The 17401-nt window shown below is 44.4% G+C and overlaps 1 protein-coding gene and 1 long non-coding RNA gene across 2 annotated transcripts; one reads left to right on the forward strand and one right to left on the reverse strand.

The window, feature by feature from the left end:
- Positions 1–4115: 4115 nt before the first annotated feature.
- On the reverse strand, positions 4116–4763 carry TNP1 (transition protein 1). The gene is made up of 2 exons (XM_054477910.1): positions 4554–4763; positions 4116–4353 (listed from the first exon to the last, which is right to left on the reverse strand). Exons 1-2 carry the CDS (start codon positions 4690–4692, stop codon positions 4325–4327), a joined length of 168 nt encoding a protein of 55 aa, XP_054333885.1. The 5' UTR covers positions 4693–4763; the 3' UTR covers positions 4116–4324.
- Positions 4764–12080: 7317 nt separating this feature from the next.
- Positions 12081–16150, forward strand: LOC129031465 (uncharacterized). Its single transcript, XR_008501043.2, has 7 exons — positions 12081–12585; positions 13058–13138; positions 13682–14138; positions 14571–14650; positions 15183–15487; positions 15764–15854; positions 15963–16150. It is a non-coding gene; the product is annotated as an uncharacterized LOC129031465 (long non-coding RNA).
- Positions 16151–17401: the final 1251 nt, after the last annotated feature.

A 17401-nucleotide genomic window follows, 5' to 3' on the forward strand; every position in this document is an offset into this window, starting at 1 on the left:
GAAAGCTCATGTTTGGAGTGCCATGGGAGGGATTGGGGAGAGAATGGAGAGAGGCTTGGTGGGGCCAGCCATGAGGAGAGGCAGGCTTTGTTGAAATAGCCAGCTTCCTCGTGTACAGCCCAGTGAGGCAGATCAACCTGGAACTAAGGCCCATTGCTCCTAGAGGTCAGGAATTAAGACCCTTCCCTGTTTGGGTTCTTCTCCCAGCATAGGCCTGGAAGTGAGTACTCAGATTGCAAAGCCAGAAAGTGAGAGAGTTTTCAGGCTGCTTCTGTTCTCTTGTTTCAAATGACAGAACCTTTGGGTGACCCCAACAGCCAAGCCCCAGGCCATGTCTGGCTTGCACCAGCTACCCCCAGAACACAAAGTCTCCTCCCTGCTGCCATTTCTGGGCCTTCACCTCCTAAACATAGCCCTGAGCGTTTCTCCAGAACTTCCTGTTTGCCTGCAGCTGCACAGATGCAGGTCCCACCCAAGGGTCATCTGGAGGAGGCTGGGTGAAAGGTGGGAGTTGGCTGCGTTCTCCACAGCTCCTTGGGGTTTTCTCCACCCACACGTGGGTCCCCTGGGCTTCGCCACTCCCATCGGGCTCTGAGGCCAGTGGGGCAGAGGCCCCATATCCAAGTCAGCTCACATGAAGGTCAAGGTGACCCAAAAGGGCCTGTGGCCAGGATCCTTCTTTTTTTTTTTTTTTTTTTTTTGATTTTTCACTTTTCCAAAAGTCCAAACAAGTGATGACTTTAGGACATAGCGTTCTGGAGAAAACTGGGGAGGGAAACAAAGTCCTCCTTGGTTAGGGAGATGGTGATAAAGCACACAGGGGGTGAGGCCTTTGGGTTTTCTGAAAGAGTGTCCCCATGGTCAAAGACCCCTACACGTGCCTTGTAGGTGCTGGGCCTACAGGAACTGTAAACAGAGGGACAGAATGAATATTCCTGGGGTACAGAGACTACATCAATGCCAGTGTTGAAAAATTTCCAATATGTGGGTCTGGAAAATGTTCCTAGTGCAAAGCAGAGTTTTCCGGGCGGCTACCATTCCTTCACAACCTGTCTAAGAGGGCAGAGGCTGAAGTCACCAGGCGAGGATCTGTCTGCCGTGGCTAGTCTTGGGCTGTTCACCACATGCCTGTCCTGATGATTAATTAGATTGCTTCAGTGTTTAGAGTATTGTGAAGATATAACACTGCATTAGAACACTGCATTGCATTGTATTTGTTTGGGGATAATACTGTCATGCAAATAACATGAAAACAAGCTTTTTAAGGTGAGGGTTCGGGAGCCCTGTGTAACTGTTCTGAGTCTCTCTCCTCACTCTATCTCTCTACAATTTGCTTCTGAAGGGACTTTGGTCTGTGACAACATGAGGGAGGAGATAAGCAGGTTGATAAAATGGCAAACTTCAAAGGAGTCCAGGGAAAGAAGAATTTTGTCTACAAAGTTGTATCAGATATCACTGTTGGATTTTGGAGATTTTATCCAACATTCTCTGCTCTTTGATGCCTCAGGGGGCTGGCCCTTGTGCTCTGTGTCACCTGGGGTCTCTTGTCTGCTGACTTCTGAATTTCGCCAATGAGAGCAGCAGCAGGAGATTAGATAAATGATGGAATGTTTCTTCCCTGTGTCTGAGCCTGACAACAGCTGCGATCCTCCTAGTACAGATTTTACCAGGAGGTCCATTCACAACCATTCCTTCCCACACACAGTTTTGGCTGTCAATGGGCTCCTGTCGTGCTATTTTGCCCTTTTGCCTTCTCAGTCCTAAGGGTCTGAAGACCCCATTGGTAGGCTCTAGGTGTCTCTCCTCTGTAAATAATCCCTTTGACAAAGTCTTCATTTGGACCATCTGCAGGGATCTGTGTAACAAGTTTCCTGAGGGAAGTAAATATTGCACACTCAGCATCACAGTATTCTAGTTTGTTCCTGACTGTTGACTTTGTCCTATGGGAGAGGTCATCTTTGTGCAAATTGGCAATCCACAAGAAGTAAGCTGTGCACAAGAGCATTTGAAGACTCATGACACACAGTCACAGCAGGAAGTGGCAAGGCAGCAAGCTGTGAAGAGGCTTAAGGGGAAGATGGGGACCAGAGGCTGAGAAAAGATACAGATCATCCAGAGAGCAATTGTAATAGACACCGAGGTGAGCTGCTCAGATTGCGGGTGTGTGGTCCACCAAGGAACCTCCAGCTGGTGCTCCCTTCTGAGTCTGCCTCAGCAGGGAAATGCCATTTCTTACTGGCGCAGCCCAGCCAGGTGGGGTATAAATGGTATAGGCCTGGCTATACTGCCTGATGGTTTGTTCAGCTCCTTCTTCTGTACCACCCTGCAGCCTCCCTCTTCAAGTACTGACCTCTAATAAACATCTTGCATTCAAACTCCATCTCCACTCCCTGAGAACCCAACCTATGAGGCTAAGTTTAAAAGAATTTACAGCAAGAGCAGCAAAAGCACATTAAAATAATTAAACAATTTTTACTCTTTGGATTTATTTTATAGATTTCATGTTTTGCAAAGAGTGTATAAACAGAGGCAGAGGAAGTCCCAGGGGGCATGAGAGCAGGGTGAGAGCCATGGCTGATGAGTTCTTTCAGAGATTTGAAGGAGGGAATCCAGATCAGATATGTGTGCAAACTTCTAAGAAGTTAGAGCTTCGTTCGGTGGCTTCGTTCGGTGACACTACGAACACATATAGGATTATTTGAGACTAATCTGAGTTTGGTTAGAGAAGCAAAGACAAACAAAAGTCACATTTAGGAGGTAAAATAGACATAACAATGGAGGATGAGGGTTATGAAGCATTTTCCCTATCCCTATTTGACAAAAAGGGAAACTGACAATGGAAAATTTGAAGTATCTGTGTGCCTGATGGTAAGGAGAGATGTTTTTCACATGAACTTGAAAACAGCTCTGAATCAGCATGTGCATTCTTAGGATTATGGAAGAGTGAGGACTTGAAATATTTTACCTCAACAAGTGAAATAACTTACCTGAAAAATGAACATGCTTTTTTATTGCATTTCTACATTCTGACCCACAGGAACACCCCTTGCCACCCCTTAATAGGACTAACATCCTGGTACCCACACATTTGCATGAGGCTCAGACTTAATAGTGTCCTCTTCCCATGTCTCACACCCCTGACTGCTGGAAACTTCGTGTCTAACCTCATGCCCCCTCATTCCTGCTTATACCCTTTCCTGGTTACTTCCCCAGAAACCATGTGGGTGGTTGGTTTTTGAGTTTAAATATGAGTCTCATTTCTACCCTGGAGCTACCTCTGAGGGAACAAGAAACACAAGAAAAATATGATCCACCTCTGAGTGGATGAATGTCATATCCTTGACCAGAGACATCATAAATTGTGTTACAACTCAGGGACAAGGTAAAGTGAGGGCTTAGGAATTTCCTAAATGAGCAGAACCAGCTCTATCCCTAAAGTCAGTTCTCTGTCAAATGATCAATAAGGCCTACCCAGATTGAGACAATTCCTACTTCCAGGCACACTGGACTAAGGCTTATGACATGCTACGAGGCAATATCCCACCCTTCAGTCTTGCCCACCTCAAGCCCAACATAGCTACCAAAATAACCTAAAGAAATCTAAACTCTCATCACTTCCATTGTTACTAATAGGATCCTTTACAAAGAACATGTTGGTCTCTGTTCAGAAGTTGTTCCCATCTCTTAGCCTGCTAATCCTGCCCATATGATCAATGAATTAAGAGCGTCTAAGAGCTCCTCCAGGTGATCTCTATCTCCGGGCCAAGTCTTTAGATTTAGTTTAGCTTTCAACACCTCTATGCTATAAACTCTGACAAAAACAGCTTGCATCCTTTGGTTTAGCTTGAATCCTTTGGTTTATGCTGATGAATGCATTTCTCCCTTTTTTATCTCTTCTCCCTTTCCATGTTGGGGAGAGAGACAGCACACTGGGATGAAGACAAATACGGCAATAGTGTGTGGCCAGAGTAGGACCACCGTGGGAGGGAATTGGAGGACAAATTACTTTTGACATTTTCCAAGTCACATTTAATGGTTTTATGCTGGCCAATTCTTCCCCAAACCCACCTAGCTCAGGAACTCAAGTCTTTCCAACCAAAAGATCAAAGTAAACATTTCTGCTTTCAAGGTTTTATTGAGATGTTGGGGAAAAACAGCCAACATATACATTCCTCATTTCGTCACAACTGGCATTTGATCCACATTCCATAGGCTCCTCTCTGGCTTTGATCTAACATCAGGTCTCCTTGGCAGTTCCCCTTCTGCTGTTCTTGTTGCTGCTTGGTGCTGTGTGAAGCGCACCAGGGCAGAGCCCGCTGGGGGCTCACAAGTGGGAGCGGTAATTGCGACTGGCTGTGGGAAAGGACAGGTTTGCAACAGAGACACGAGTTAGAACATTCCCATCAATATTCTTATTGCTCAAATCTGCATTTAGTTATTGGAAATAATCTCAGGCCAAGATTTCAGGGTCCTGTGAGGGCTGCCCCCAAGAGGGAGGGTCTGGCAGCAATGTGTGCCTAAGTTTGGCAGTCTCCTCCCCATCCCTCACTCACCGTCATCGCCCCGTTTCCTACTTTTCAGGTTGCCCTTACGGTATTTTCTTTTGCTGCCACCTCTCTTGACTCCCTTGTGAGGAGATCGGCTCTTGCTCCTCCTCATGCCATGACTCTTTAATTTGCGGCTGGTCGACATGGTAAGTTCTGCCAAAATGAGGGGCTTTGCAAGGCCTGGGGGCCAGGAGTCTGGGTATTTAAGGCCTTGGCCATTGTGACAGGGAAGGGGCATGGCTCAGCAGGTGGGCGGGACTCTATTGTGCTGTCACTCACCTTTGCTGCACTTTGGTCATATATGTGAAATAAGGTGGTCCTTTTCGTGCAGCTCAAGGGCTAGGTCCTTTTTATGTTAAATGAGGCTTTCCCAGAGAGGTGTTATTGAGAAACTGAATCCCAGCCCTGTGCCAGGCATCAGATGAGTACAAGAGACCATTCAAATATGCTTCTCCTGCCTGTAGGAAATGTAACAGTCATTGAGTGTGTGTGTACGCGTGACTGTTTAAGTCTCTCACAGCATCCGGAGATAATACATTTATTTCTGTAAGGACTTGACTCTACAGAACCCAATTCAATATGATCAAAAGAGAAATATTCCTTCTTTTTCATCTAGGTCAGGATTTCTCAGTCTTGGCACTGTTGACACGATGGGCAGGGTAACTTTCGGTGGGCTGTCTTGTGCATCCTAGGATGTTTGGCAACATCCCTGGCCATTATCCACTGGACACCAGTGAAGCCTGGCAGCTATGACAACCCAAAATATTCCCAAACATTGCCACCTGTTTCTTTGGGAGGCTGGGGAAGTGAGGGAAAAACGACTCTGGTTCAGAACAATTAACCTAATCATTTTTTAAAATTCAGTCACAGATATTGATCACATAGCATATGCCATACATTTAGGTGGTAGAAAATTAGTGGAGGATAAAAACATGTAGATACTGTGCTCATGGAACTCTCAGCCCACTGGGGAGAAAGCCATTCATCAGATGTCTACATAAATCAGTGAATGAGTACTTAGGGAGTCATTTTGGCTGGAGAAGGGCAGAGGGAAACTCCCTACATGGTACAGGATGAGGCTGGAGGGAGAGACAGAGATCAAACCATGATCAAGTACATTGGGAAGCCTTTAAAAATGTTAAGAGGATGTCATGTGAGATTAGAGGGTGCCAAGTGGGTGATGTATTGACTGGAGGAGCTGTGTAAAGGGAGATGCTACTGTCAACATCAATGGTTCAGTAGAGAGAAAGATTTGATGATGGTTTAGGTCTGGCCAGGAAAGGTGTTGATTGAGATCTAAAGTAGACAAGAGACCAAGGCTTGGTGATGGATTGAATTTGGGAGGTGAAAGCAGATGATGTCAAGGGTGTGGCTTTTGTTTCTGTATAATGCAGTTATCTGGATGCTGGTGCCATTCATGGGGATAAAGGCCAGACATGGGGAGAGTGATGATCTTGTACTTGGTATAAAACATAACGGCTTTGAAGTGCCTTTGACACTTACAAATAGATATATTGAATGATTATTGGTGTATAAGTCATCCAGCCTTTCCTTTTTCCTCCATTATACCTCATAGTAAATGCTTTGCTTTTGAAAATATTTCTTTTTCTTTTTCTTTTTAAGACCAAGTCTTGCTCTTTTGCTCAGGCTGGAGTGCAGTGGCGCAATCTCGGCTTACTGCAACATCCACCTCCTGTGTTCCAGCAATTCTCCTGCCTCAGCCTCCTGAGTAGCTGGGATTACAGGCGTGTGCCACCAAGCCCAGCTAATTTCTGTATTTTTAGTACAGACAGGGTTTCGCCATGTTGGCCAGGCTAGTCTTGAACTCCTGATCTCAGGTGATCTGCCCACCTTGGCCTCCCAGAGTGCTGGGATTACAAACGTGAGCCACTGTGCCCGCCTCATTCGGATTTCTATAGAACTTGTTTGCTATTTCTTCCATTTGTCCCTCCTTCTCTCTCCACTGCCATTATCCTCATTCAGGAACTGAGCATCTTGTGTGCAGGAGATCCTTAGCAAAAGGTGGTTGAATAGAAGAGCGAATGTAGTTCAAGCCCCACTCCCTGGTTTTCTGATATCTATAGACGGCAAATTGAGTTTTGAAACCCAGATTCCTTGAATAGCCACCATATGTGACACTTTCCATTTTCCTGCTTCCGGGCGGGTCTCTCTGGAGACCTTCTGTTGGTGACTTGTTGGTGACTTTTATTCACACGAAGAAGAAGTTCTATAAAACAGACCGCTGGCTTGCTTGTTGGTACGCCAGACCTTCGGCGTCCACTCAAGGCTGTTTGTTTCTTCTACAAACATGCCCCCATGAAAGCAAGGATGTCTGTGAAAGCAGGAATTGAGAAATTGGGCTCACTACTGAATATTCCCTGGGAGTTAATCAGTCCTGCCACAGAATAGAAGCTCAGTAAGTATTTGTGAAATACATTTGGTCAATGAATAAAAAGTCCTTCTTTTATTTTTCTAACTATCCTGTTCCTTCCCATTTTGCCCCACATCTCTAAGGAAGACTTCCCAACTTACCAAATTTTCACTGTCCTTTGAAACTTCTTCAAAGTTTATTGTCTGTATAATATTGGCTTTAAAGTCTAGACAACCAACCCTAATTGTGTGAAATCATGTTTTATGCCTGCATTGCCAGCCATGTGTGTTAGACTGGTTTCAACAGAAGGCAGTGTGTCTTCATTCTGGTCCTGACTGGACTTCTCTGGACGTTAGCTCCCTTATTCTAAAAATAAGCAGATTGGGCTAGGTGATCTCTGAAATGATCTGACTTTGGCGATAGCCTCCTTCTCGTTAGGGACTGTACCTTTTATTTCTACTGCATTTTCCGCAGGTACTAGCATGGCCCACACTAGGTGGTCAGTAAATATTTGTTCAGTCTAGCTGCTTTGGTATATTATGAGGACAGACAGTTCAACACAATCACAGTGACTTTGCACAAGTGGGGCCATTTTAAGGCAGGGAAGAGAGAAGACATTGTCCTCACAACAGGTCCTCTGGTGCTCTGTGTCCACCTCTCATGCCTGAAACCATTGGCTAAAATGTTTACAGAGGAACTGTCCTCTTTGGTTTGAGAGGCATTTGTCTGGATGGTCCTGAAGGCTGGATACTATTTCTCTCCCCAATCCCTCCCACCCCCAAAAGACCTGCTCTGCCAAGGAGAAGCTGAGATCACAGGGAAGAAGGCAGCCAGACTTGGGAACTGATGAAGAAACAAACAAAAAAGTCCCCTTTGCCTAGAGTTGAGGAGCAGTTCTGGTTCCAGACACCCATGCTGAGAAACTTGAGCAGCAGAAAACCCAGTGGGGGACAGGGAAGGCGATTCACAGGCCACTCAAGGGTGGGGCGTGGGGTGTGTTTGGGTTGGCTCCTGTATCGGACCTCCTGGAGTGAGGATGGAACAGGGCTGAGAGTTGGTCTCTGCTGCCTGTCTCTGTTTCTCTTTCCATTTCTGCCTCAGTGTTGCTCAAGCTAGCAGCAATTTAGATAGAGCCTAGTGAGCTACTTCTAACCTTTAGCAGGTCCAGGATGAGGCCTTTCCTTGAGAATCATCTGTTAATCCAGTCTGCTCACTGTCTCACCGTTTTGTTTTTTTCTGCTATCTTTGCACAAAGAGGACATATGAGTGACTTCAAATAACTCAGCATAGGACTAACAGGGACAGCCCCATAAACCTGTTCCCTTTACACCTTAGCTTCCCTGGTGGGACTCAGCTTTTTTTTCCCTTGATGAAACGAAATGACTATGTTCTGAACATTTTTGGCACAGAAAGAGAGAGAACTAAATTCCTGGCCTTTTGAGAAGAGACACTATCAGCCTTTTCTTTTCTTGGGGCTCAGTGAGGTCTTGCCTGGAGAATGGTAAATGGACAGGATGGTGTCTGTATCTCCTAGACGGGTAGCTAGGGTTGCAGTGCAGGAAAGGGCTTGGAGGCCAGTGCTCTCACTGGTCCCTTTCCTAGGCTAGGAAGGGTAGCCTTAGAGTGTCACTATTTTGGAAGTCAGATCTCTGGATTCCATGTCAGCTCTCCAATTCAAACTCACTCCATTAATTTTCCCGGGGAGTCCTGTGGATGCCTTCATAGAGCTGGATCTTCCCAGCAGGCTGAGACTTGGGGCTTATGAAGAGGGAACATGGAAAAGTTGCTGACAGTCCTTACACATGTCGATGACTCAGTCTGAATCCCTCTCTGAAATCTAAGTCTCTCCAGATGTTGACCTCGGCTGGGAAGTGGGGACCTTTTACCCTGTTCACATGCACACCCTGTCTTCTCTACTGTTGTTGCTGCTGCTGTTCAAACAGGCCAAAGGGGCTTGGGGACAGGCTGGAGGAGGGGAAAGTGGCTGAGAGAGGTGCCTCACCAAGGGGCAGAGCTCTCTGAACTCAGAACACATTCACTGTCTTCAGTTGGGAATAAGAAGATGCCAGAGACCAAGGCCAAGGGGTGGTTTGCAGAGCAAAAGGGAGGAAGGATCTTAACTCCATTCGTCTTTTTTCATCCAGTTCTGGAGGTACATGGAGCATCCTGGTTCTGAGGATGGCCTGGAGTCTGCCTGAAGATTTGGTGGTGTTCTTTCCCATTTTTCCGTCAGGCTTCTCTCCTATTCTTTCTGCTGCATTCTCAAATTGTTTTTCAGTAAACAATTTCTGTTTTTTTCAGGGGGAGAGAGATTGGGGTGCTTAAAGTGGGAGATTTATCACAAAAGCAGTGGTCATGGGAGGCTCTTAAGGTGTACTTTGTCCTGCTCCTTTGGGAGCCAAGAAGCTTATCTCAGGGGCCACACCTGGGCAGTGGAAGAGCCAGGATAGCGACAAGTTTGCCGACCCCAGGCCAAGGACTGCCTGCTGCACCACAGTGCCTTCCCTATTCAACTTAAAAACAAACCTGTCCTTGAGTCTCCACTCTATTAGCCTTTTCTTTCATGCATGCCTGCTATGATCACAGTGAAGGAACCTAATATTAAAGAGGGAGAACTGGAAAAAAGTAGTCCTTCTTAGAGGCAGGGCATGAATTTGGAGGACCTCTGGACAACTTTCAAGTTCTCATTTTGAGAGCACTCAAACTTTCGTTTGCTTTTAATTATTTTCGGACTTCTGAAAATTGACTATTTCTGTTCCTTTTGTCTTTCCAAGTCTCACTAACAATAAAACTACATGGTATAATGGTGCATAAAGAAAATTCAAATTGTGTGCTTCAGAGGGTTCTAAATAAAGTTTTCACATTGACCACTAGCCACTTTTCTGCCTTCCTTTATCCCCATCTATAACATAGTAACAAAAAAGATGTCCTTTTCCAGAATACACTGGAAATATAGTTCCATTCAGCTGTTAAGATAAAAGTAGGGCTGCATCCCAGGGTGTTAGAAAAGGGTGTTATGGTACAATATCACACATATTAAAATCATTCGGCCTCATGTTGTCAACAATAATATGTTTTAATCCATCCACCAATGGGAGTAAGGAACTTTGAGTTGGAGCATTGCTAGAGAACAATTTTATAATAAATAGGCCTTGAGATGAAGGGTAACAGACAAAGTCACAAATCATAGGCAAAGTGAGATCTCAAACCTAGATCTCTTAATCTCCAGTCCAGGCTTTGTGCCACTAAACAATAATGCACCACAATTATAATTTCTGGCCTCTTTTTATTTTCTGTGCATTTGGTCTGCTTTTCTTTTCTCCTCTTGTGTGCTAAGAGCCATGTGCAGGGGCCTTGGCCCTCTTAAAATCATCCCACCTGCCAAGGGCCATCAGTTCACTGAGTTTTAGGGCACCTGACCGTTTGAAATGGGGGAAAGAGTTGCCATCAAGAGTGGAAAAGGACCACAGAGACAGGCTGAGGTTGCCACACCTGAAGGTCAATGGCTTCATAATTGATGATTTCATAGCATTGTGACCATCAGGCTGGTAGAGTGCATTGGATACAGGAGATCTGACTAACTCTACTGCCCAAGGCTGGGCCAAGAGAGAGCATCATAATCAGCCCTGCCTCTTTGACTTGGCTTGCCAAGCCTCTACTTCCTAGTCTTAGTGGTGATTGAGGGAAAAGAACAGGCAGATTCAAAACATAAGTTTACTACATGTCCTGAAACTCTTGAGAGACAGAGCTGGCAATGAAGGTTTGCTTGACAGTGTCGCTGTCAGGTTTCCGCATTGTTCTTTGGGGCAGAATTCTCATATTTGGGGATCTCAAAAAGTAGATTTAGTTGTATTTATACTAAATAAAAAGAAAAAAGTAGATCTTTTGCTGCTTTTTCTAATTCTAAAGTTCTGTGGTCCGAAGCACAAAGGTTTAGTAACACTTCCTTCTTCATTACATTCTTGTTCTGGGGGAGCAGATGGGACTTGCCTGGAGAAATGTTCAAAGCAAAGCCTTTGTTTTTAGTAAGGACCAAAGAAACACCCAGATGCTTTTGAGAGTGGTAGTAATCAGATTTTAATGAGCAAGAAATTCCAGATACTTGGTAGCCTTTATTATTATTATTATTATTATTATTATTATTATTATTATTATCATTATTATTTTGGTGGGGAGGAAATGTGGTAGGTCATACCACGGAGATGTTCTGGGGTTCTAGTAAGAACCGTGTCACCATGCAGAAATATTTGTTTTCTAAGACTACTGCAACAGTGAAAGTGCACTTTCTTCATGCTGCAAGAGAGGAAAGACAAAACCGAGGTTTAAAAGTCTCTGGTTAGAGCATGAGAGCCTCAGGAAGTTCTTCAGATGGGCACACAAGGCTAACTTGACATTTTCCAAATTTTCCCTTATGATTTTGTTACCTCTTTAGCTCTGGTTTGGCCTAGCTTACTTGCTACTTCCTGTGACATCTGCTTTCTTGCGGATGTGACTAGCTGGGGCTCGTGTTGTGGGCAGTAAAGGAATTTACCAAGACAATCTAGGTAAAGAAAGGCAGATTTATTAGACAAAGTATGAAGGTATGTTGCAAGAAAGCAATGGGCAGCATAGCAGAGAAGGGGCTGTCTACAAAGAGGCAGGGGCTAGAGGGGAGTTTTATAGGATTTATGTGCAGAATGAGGTTGTGCTGCTGGGTCTATGTGGGGAAGGAGGTCATTATGCCCACAGGTTGTTTGTGTTTAGCCATTTCTCAGAACAATTGTTTATTGTTCTCCTCCAACCTGGGGCCGGCCCTCCCCCATCTTGCGCCCTTTCCTTGTTGTTGTTTATTAGGACTCCACATGCTCCAGATAAAAAAAGTTATGTCTCCCCAGAACCAGCTGCATAATTTGTGAAGTCCAATGCAAAATGAATATGCTAGCCTCTTGCTAAAAAATTATTAAGAATTTCAAGATGGTGACAGAAGAGCATAAGTCTGGGATCAGTGTGGGTAAGTAAGTGGGCACAAGACCGTTTGTGATGCACAGGTCCCATGACTATGAAGCCCACTCTGTCTCTCCTGCCTCACTTAAGACACTACTCATGGCAAACACCAGATAACTAAATTGAAAAATCCCTATCTTGTTCACCTTTATAGTCCAGGAAAGCTGGTCAAATGTCCTATTCATAATGGGAGATTCATGAATACTTGCAAATGACTTGCTTCATACTGAGGCTGTGCCATTTGCCTGAGAATTGGACTTAGCCTCTTCATTACTGGCTCCATGACCATCTCCCCTCTCCCCTCCTCACACACATCCTTCATCCATAGCTGGTACTACTCCTGTCTTCACTCCTCCTACTCTTACCCTCAAGCCTTGCCAATCGCTGCCCTCTTCCTCTTCCTTCTCCTTGCTCTCCTTTAGTGGTACTTTCTCCTATGCTCCTGTAGGAAACTGGCTGAGTCCTGGGGTACATGCAGCTCTGCTGTATCCTAGTGTGGCTGAATGCACACACTTAGTGCTCATACTTAGTGCTGGGAGATGTTAGGGGCCTGAAGGGGGCTTTCCAGTCATTTGCCTGAAGATTGTATTCCCAGCTCTGAGACAGAAGGAGCCCAGCTGCAGAGAATCTAGGCCACTGTGACTTGGTCTTCCTCTCTCTGGGATATCACAAAGTCCATATGAGGTCAGTGAACCAATCTACAAGAGAAGGGGTGAGCAGGGGACCTGAGATGATTTCCTCCAATATTTAGTCAGACTGATTTTCTGGATCCAAGCTTCTCAACTTACTAAATGTGGGCAAATCATTATATTTCTCCCAGCCTTAAAAATCTTCAGTAAGTTAAAGAGAGAAGGACTCAGGCTTAATGGCAATCCTATTATCTTACCAATGAGAAGACTAAACACCCAGTTGGAGATCACCTCCTTACTGGCTCAGAGCTTCAGGAAATAGCTCAAGAGTGTGCAAATACTAAACAGTAGATCTGGGATTTAGATCCACATCTACTTAATTTTAGTGCGTGTGCTCTAACTGCTGCCACAGAAGGGATGCAGAGGAAGACGGTCAGTTACCCAGAGGGTGATATCTTTGACTTAATGTTCACCATAAAGACAGATATCAACAAAAGACTTGAATTCTAACTTGTTATCTATTGTAGGAAAGTGCCTGCCGTATGGCAAGTTCTCTAGTGATATTAAGCCATTTAACCCAAGCCAGCAATGGAGTTGGAGAAGAAGGGGTGAGTTATAAAATACTGACATTATTTACATGGAGGGGTAAAGTTTTAATCCTAGACTTCTGCCCTAAGTGAATAGTGAATGACTGCTGAGTAGATGCAAGAGCAGGAAATAGATGTGAACAGAAAAAAACTGGTTTTAGTTTTGCATAGGTTGAATGTCTACCAGACAGGTCCCCAAGGATGCCCTGTAGACAAATTGGATAGAGGCATCTGTAGCTCAGAAGAGCAATTGAGCCTGGGGATGTAGTTTTGGGCACTGGCAAGGTAGAGTTTTGTGTAGTTGAATCTCCAGGGGTAGGTAAGATGTTCTAGAGACAAAGTTATGAGATTTATTAGCCATTGGGTGTTTCAGAGGAGAGAGCGGGGCAAGGAAACCAAGACAACAGAAGAAAACTCAGGAAAGAATGGGGTTGAAAGCAAGGCATGCAAAACTGGAAGCTGTGACACTTGAGGTGGCCAGAGCACTTTTAGGGGACCTACTAAGCATCAGGCACTGTGTGAGCACTTGAGGAACCTCATCTCATTTCTCTGTCCTTACCTTAGGTGACTCCTACAGAGCATCTGACAATCAGAGAAGAGTTAGAATACATTAAGCTCAGCATCACATATGTAGTTTAAATACAACTCCACCTCCTTCTCTTTCTTTCTCTTCTTTTCTGCCTTTGTTGCCCTACCTAGGATTAAAATCTTAGGTCTTATGTTAAAAGAATGGCAAGAGAACTGTAGCATTCTCTGCCTCTTGGGCATCTGCTAGAGGTGGGATATTAGAGGGACACTGGGGGATGCCTGGATGATCACCTCCACCCCTCCACCTACTATGACCTCAACATGAAGTTGGCCTTCTTGAAGTAGGTGAATCACTACAGCCCTTGTTCAGGAAGTGTGTTTGAAACCAGGCTTTTAAGGAAGAGAGGAGACAACATTTCTTGGGACCTTCCTGCCAACCTGACCCTTCTGGTTGGCACCACCCAGAGCTTCATTACTTAGGCTTGAAGCCCAGGTGTGTTGTTGGGCTCTTACCCCTTTATGAAGCCCATGTTTCCATGATGCCAGGTGGAAGCCCTTCATCAGCCTTTGGGCTACATCACTGTGGAGGTGGCTGGAGTCTTTTTTTTCATGCAAACTGCTGCCCAGTGAAACAAGATGTAGACATTTTGACTACAGCATTTCAATTTCCATATCCCCATCCCCAACCCCAACCTGGCTTTTTAGCCATGTCCTTTATTATTTCCTTCAGGCAACCTCTGTTCTAATCAAACTGGGTTATTTAAAAAGTAGAAAAAGTACAGGTGTTCATAGGAAATTCAGTGGTTTGTACTATTTTTTTTCATCTTCACCTATTAAACTTCCATATGTGCTTCAAGACTGAAAACAAAGGTGCTATACTCTATGGTTACTTCTTCATTTGGTCACATTTTATATCTACCAATAGAAGATGGCTTCTCTGGCCAGATATCAAGCTTCTTGAAGTTGAAGCTATATTTCTGTGGGGCTCTAGGGGATAAGGCAGGGGTAAGTAGATTCAAAAAATGAACTGGACTAGAGCTTTAAATTCTACATTTTGGGTACTTAGAGTAGAACTTGGGGGAGGGGCAGGGGGGAACGATTACAAAGGGAGCACAGTAGAAAGTACTTATTATCTTGATTTGTAGTAATGGTTTATGGGTGTATACCTAGGTCAAAACTTATCAAATTGTACACTTAAAATATGTGCAGTTTATTGTATATCAATTATACTTCAATAAATTCATTTAAAAAGTGTACATTGTTCAAATCCTCCCAAAAGAGCTCTTTCTAGAAGTAAGGCAATGAAACCAGGAATGTATGCCTAAATGTGTTAGCAGACAAAGGCTTTAAAAATGCTAGACTTGTGTTTGAAAGGCATAGAGAATTTTGCTTGGTTTCTGTAATTCATGGGGGTTCCTACGGGCTGGCTCATAGGCAGCCAGCTGATTTAAGGAGTCCTACTAGGCATTTTCTTAATTTTATCCAACATTTCAGTACTGCCCCAACCACTCAACCAAGCTCTCATGTTAAATTTCAGCCATTGTGACAAGGCACCATCAATCACCATGTCCCTTTACCAGGAGGGCCCATGTCATAAGCCACTATCTAAAGGGAATGATGGGTGGACTGCTTTGGACAAATGGACTTGGGGTAGGAGAGAGGGACAACAGTGGGAGCAGGCAGATCTTGCTGTTTCAACCAAAACCTCGTGCTGACCAGAGTTGAGGAACAGAAGAAGATGGTGAAGTCCTGCAGTTACAGGTGTTCAGCATGTCATCTGAAATATTCCCCACAGAGGCAAAAAGAAAGGAAATTATCTCTGAAAAGTAACAGGAAGACAAGGTATTGATGACATTTTCTGATTACAGAGGGGACTCTCAGGACTGAGGAACTGTCACCCATGCTTGGCCAATCTCCCAAACTGTCATGCCTCTGTCAAAAGCAAAGATCGCCTATCACCTTCTAAAGACTGGCCCCAGTACTTCTCTAACAATCCCTTCCCTCACTGACACCCACCCACCAATAAAAAACAACCACCCACCTCTCTCCCTGCTTCCCCACGAGTCCTGTGAAGAGCCAGGCTTTCTGTGCTCATGGCTTGTCTTCTTTGTGCTGTAGAACCTCCTTCTAATCTTGTCCATGCAGTAAAGGGAGATCACACAAGCCCTGGACCTACCTCTTTGAGGTGGGACTCTCAAACTCTTTGAAGGTCTGTATTTGATGGAATCTCTGGGAAACTGAGTTGGGAAGGTCCCTATATGAAAAACACATGGGTTTTTGGAGTGCACATCTTTAATTTTCTTATTTGTCTCTTTAGTCAGCAGAATATGTCAATGTTTTGGTTGAAGAAGCTGCTTGATTCTGGGCTTTTCTGTGCCATGTGTTCTCCCACGGCCAGCACAAAGAAGGGCTTTTGGTGCAGGCCCAAGACCACCATAATCATCATTGATTATTCCTCTCCATGCCGGTGTCTCTAAATAAACTTTCTCTTCTTTCTCTGACAAAGGTGTTTTTGAGTGTTACTGTTTAGCTGAAGAGTGACGTTGAGTGACCTTAGTACCCTAGCCCTTCATGTAATCAGATGGGTGTTGTAAGCAGAGGGAGAACCATGTGAGTCAGGAGGAAATATGTAGTTTACCCTTTTTTTCCTGTTTGAAAGATTTACTATGATGTTTGTGGTTGGGCTTTAGTTCGGGATAAATTGAGATGCTTTCTGGATATGATAAGGGCTTATTTGGTTTGATAGACCATCTAAACAAGGCCAATGCAGGCTGAGCCAGGTGAACCACCAGATCACCATCAGCTCACACTTCTCATTCATTTGTTAGCAGAAATGAAGATGCTTGTTTTCCTAGAAACAAGCCCAGGTCATCCATCATGAAGTCCAGGAATTGTAAATGTGAGGAAGTGCAAAGACACAACATACACTTACAAAGGCATATGTGCATTTGGAATTCTTTAAAGGACAACATCCTCGAGCTTCTCCTGGTAGTATACTCTAGATATAATGTAGTGTTTGGGCAATTTGGGATCAAATAATTCTTATAGCTTTATAGAATCCCTTGTGTAATTAAACTTGAACCTTGTATAACTTATGTAAAGGTACCAAATCATCTCTTACTCACAGCTTGCCTCCCCCCCGAGAATCATAAATGCAATCTTTAAAAACAATTTACCAGCAAGACCAAAGCTAATCTGTAAGGTTGGGGCCTCAAAACTCAATTCTCTATTTCCTTTGGAACATGAAAGATGCAGAAACTGCCTTTTTATTGTTCATCTGACTTAGGTGGGCCCCAGGGTTTTGTCCTATTTCCTAGATGTTGATGAGCTTCTTGGGTTTCTTTGATGATTGCTTTTGCTCTTCAGTGGTCACATTTGGTCTTACTCAGTGTAGGGGTGTGGAGAGATGGCAATTTATTGCTTAAAGATGTTATGGCAGGTGTTCCTGGGTGCAACAGCAGAGTGTCCTGAGGTAGTGTATGTAGTAATAATACAAGTAGCTCTTGTGGTAGCAGGCTGTAGTAATATAGCTATATCATTGGATATAAGCATGTCTTATGGTAGTAGGCCGTGGTAACGGGTTACAGGTACCTCTGGTAGTAACAGGCTACAGTTAATGGGTTATAAGTGTGTCTGGCAGTAGTAGGCTGTAATAATGTTGTGCATACGCTGGCATAATCTCAGGGAGAAGGCAAAGGCAAAGAGGTCAATAGCCTTCCCTGTGTCATTCTGGTGCAGTCCTCCACGCCACCCTCA

The sequence above is a fragment of the Pongo pygmaeus genome, chromosome 11 (assembly GCF_028885625.2).
Source record: "Pongo pygmaeus isolate AG05252 chromosome 11, NHGRI_mPonPyg2-v2.0_pri, whole genome shotgun sequence".
NCBI lineage: Eukaryota > Metazoa > Chordata > Mammalia > Primates > Hominidae > Pongo > Pongo pygmaeus.

Coding starts and splice junctions, on each gene's coding strand:
- TNP1 (XM_054477910.1), bottom strand. CDS start 4,692: ATGTCGACCAGCCGCAAATTAAAGAGTCATGGCATGAGGAGGAGCAAG. Junction 4,354..4,553: donor TAGGAAACGGGGCGATGACG/GTGAGTGAGGGA, acceptor CCTTTCCCACAG/CCAGTCGCAATTACCGCTCC.